The 3691-nt window shown below is 44.7% G+C and overlaps 1 protein-coding gene across 1 annotated transcript in view; it reads left to right on the forward strand.

The window, feature by feature from the left end:
* ZSWIM5 (zinc finger, SWIM-type containing 5) overlaps window positions 1–3691 on the forward strand; it is a 53385-nt gene that overhangs the window by 12026 nt on the left and 37668 nt on the right. Inside the window, 1 exon segment of the mRNA XM_006779572.2 lies at window positions 2587–2766. Within this exon segment, the coding sequence (XP_006779635.1) occupies window positions 2587–2766 (180 nt within the window).

The following is a 3691-nucleotide window of genomic DNA, read 5'->3' on the forward strand; positions in this document are numbered from 1 at the left end:
CCATTTTTTTTTTATTTTTTAGAGAGAGAGTGGAAGGGAGGGGGAGAAAGAGAAACATCAATGTGAGAGAGACACAATGATTTGGTTTTCTCCGAGCCTGCAACTGGGATATATGTCCCTGACCAGAATCGAACCCGAGACCCTTCAGTCCCAGGCAGACACTGTATCCACTGAGCCAAACTGGCTAGGGTTGACTGGTTCTTTTTTTATGTTTTCTGTCTCCATTTTATGTTCCTTATCTCTTTGTTGAAGTTCTTACTAAGTCCCTCTAATCTTTACCTAAGTTCATTGAGCATCCTTATAGCCAGTGTTTTAAACTCTGTATCTTGTCTCCATTTTCTTTAGTTCTTTTTCTAGAGTTTTGTTCTGTTCCTTCATTTGGGGCATGTTTCTTTGTCTCCTGATTTTGACTGCCTCCCTGTGTTTATTTCTGTTTATTAGGTAAAGCTGCTGTATCTCCCGGTTTGGTAGAGTGGCCTTATGTAGTAGGTGTCCTGTAGGACCTAGTGGCACAGCCTCCCCAATCACTGGATCTGGGTGCTCCATGTGTGCCACCACACCCTCTGTGGGCTGTGTGCTTCCTCCTCCTGTTGTAGTTGAGCCTTGATTGCTGTTAGCATGTCAGTAGGAGGGATTTACCCCCATGTTAATAGGCTGTGGGGACTAGCTGCCACCACAATGGAGAAGGTACTGTGCAGGGGCCAACCCCACAGAGCAGAACTTACTTCAGACCTCTGGTGCCCAATGAGTCTGCCCCTTAACTGTGTCTCTGGTGGTGGTGGTTGTGTGGTGCTACAGTGAGGTCTAAAGCTAGCCTCTAGGTGTGCTGGCTCTGGAGCCTTCGGAAGGTGCTGGCCAAGATCCGCTGCTGGCCAACATCAGCTGCCATCCTGCCCAGAGCCAACCAGCACAAACTACAAAGTGATCTCAGATGGCTGCTACTTGAACTGGGATTAGAGGTGCCTAGGATAGGCTAAGCTGCATACCAAAGCCAGCTATTACTTGTGCTAGGCCTGGGGCCACTCAGCAAGAGGCATGGGGCACACTAAGCCAGGTATTGCTTGTCTGGGGTTTGTGAACCTTTGAGAGATTTTTAGGAAAGTACTCTGCATGAGCTAAAATAGTCTGTTTGCAGGGAAAGCCCCTGGGAATGGCCTGGGTGGGCCTTCAAGTTGGTTGTGGCAGGGTCTCAAGGAATCACCAGGGTAGGGCAAAGAGTGTTAGTGGAGACTCCAATATGGCACCTGCCAGTTTATGAGGTGAGGACTCAGCAAAGGAACAATGGCCTCTGCTAGCACTACTCTCTGGGAGAAAGCTGGCCTTTCAGCCCTCGCTCTGAGCTAGACAATTCAGTTCTTCCACGTATGTGCCTGGAACCTTTCAAGCTGCTGCCTCAGCACTGCCGCTCAGAGGAAGTGAATCTGAGTAAGTCTGTACATGGGGCCTTTAAGAGGAACATCTGGGACTTCAGCCGCCCTGACTCTCAATCAACCACAATCCTTGCTGGTCTTCACAGCCAGAAGTTTTGGATGCTTCTCTTCCTGGCACTGGAACCCTGAGCTGGAGGTCCTGGTATGGGGCTGACACCCCTTGTTCCTCCTGGGGGACCTCTGCAGCTGAGGTCCCTCCCAATTTTTAACCACAGGTGGGTGTGGGACCAGCCCATTCTGTGTCTCTACCCTTCCTACCTGTTTCAATGTGGCTGCTTCTTTATATCCTTAGTTGTAGGACTTATGTTCAGCTCAATTTCAGTGGTTCTTGATGATGGTTTTTCTGTAATTTAGTTTTATTTTTTATTTTTTTAATATATTTTTATTGATTTTTTACAGAGAGGAAGGGAGAGGGATAGAAAGTTAGAAACATCGTTTAGTTTTAATTTTGATGTGGTTGCGGGAGGATATGATGCCATATTTACCTATGCTGCCATCTTTTTTTTAAAAAATATATTTTATTGATTTTTTACAGAGAGGAAGGGAGAGAGATAGAGAGTCAGAAACATAGATGAGAGAGAAACATCGATCAGCCGCCTCCTGCACATCTCCCACTGGGGATGTGCCCGCAACCCAGGTACATGACTTTGACCAGAATCGAACCTGGGACCTTTCAGTCCGCAAGCCGACGCTCTATCCACTGAGCCAAACCGGTATCAGCCCCTGAACATATCTTTATCTTGACACTTACTATATTCAAATGGCAGTCTATTTATTTATCTATCTCCACCACTAGACAGCTACTCAAAGGTAGGAACACTATCTTATTCTCCAGTACAGAGCCTTGAACATGGAAAGCTCTCAGTAAATGTTTGTTGGACTATAGGTTCAAGCTAAGAATTCAAGCCCAAATCTGTCTTGTTCATTATCATAGGCACATATCCCGATATCAAGATAGTCACTCTGCTTTAAGGAAGCTTTGGGAAGGAAAAATAAGCCAGTTCTGAAAACGTTAGCAGATTTCATTTTTTTATATTGAGAAACACTGATGTTTTGGAAACTTCAAAATGGAAGAAAAGAATAAGCTGAACAAGAGTAAGGTTTACACATACATCGAAGAACAGATATGAAGAATGTGGGTTGTTTTCTTCTCCAGGGGCCTTGTGGGTGTGCATCATTTTAAATCCACATTGTAAACTGGAGGAAAAATCCTCTTGGCTACAGCAACTGCAGAAGTGGAGCGACTTGGATGTCTGTCCCCTGGAAGATGGGAACTATGGGCATGAGCTGCCCAATATCACCAACGCACTTCCCCAGAATGCCAGTCACAACCCAGGTGAGCAGATATCTTTTTAGGTCTTTGTGCCTGTAACTCCAAAAGGTTGAGTGGAAAACCATAGAACAAAGGTAGCTGGAAAAACTATTGGCTATCAGAATTGTCATCCTAAATAAGAAAAACTAGTCCTTTTGTTTTGAAATGCAAAACTTTTAGTAAAGGTCAGCTTTTGACACTGGGGATGCTGTCTTCTTCCACATCTACAGTGTGCTTATAGCACCCAGCATAAATTCCTAGAGCCCTCTGCATGAATCTTCTTTACCCTTCAAATTCTTCATGACTAATGGCTCTTGCCTCAGTTGGGACTGATTTTAATTCAAAAGATCTACCTCAATGGAAGGATGGAATACCCGCAGAAAACAGCTTTAAAAAAAATGTTATGACAGCCCTAGCTGGTTTGGCTCAGTGGATAGAGCATTGGCCTGTGGACTGAAGAGTCCCAGGTTCGAGTCTAGTCAAGGGCAAATGCTCAGTTGCAGGCTTGATCCCCAGTACGGGGCATGCAGGAGACAGCCAGTCAGTGATTCTGGCTCATGATTGATGTTTCTCTCTCTCTCTCTTCCTCTCCCTTTCTCTCTAAAATCAATTTTTAAAAAATTTTTTAAGTGTCATGACAATTGCCTTTCTTACTTTCCTCTGTTTTCCTCAAATGTCTATACAGCAGATAGCTAGAAGGGTCATACTCCCAAGTTACTGTTAGGATGCTTGCTCATTTTAAGACAAATCCAGTACAGCAAGCATGTCAAACTCAGGGCGGGCCACATGCCTCATTTATTTAAACAAGGCATGTGGCCAGAAAAAGAAAGAAACTGGATTGTGATTGTGATTGCGGTACCAAACTGACTTATATCAATGACTTATTTAAATGTATTCCAGGAATGGAACCAGCAGCCTTTAGGTGCATGGGACGACACTCAACCACACC

The sequence above is a fragment of the Myotis davidii genome, unplaced genomic scaffold (genome assembly GCF_000327345.1).
Source record: "Myotis davidii unplaced genomic scaffold, ASM32734v1 scaffold924, whole genome shotgun sequence".
NCBI classification, from domain to species: domain Eukaryota; kingdom Metazoa; phylum Chordata; class Mammalia; order Chiroptera; family Vespertilionidae; genus Myotis; species Myotis davidii.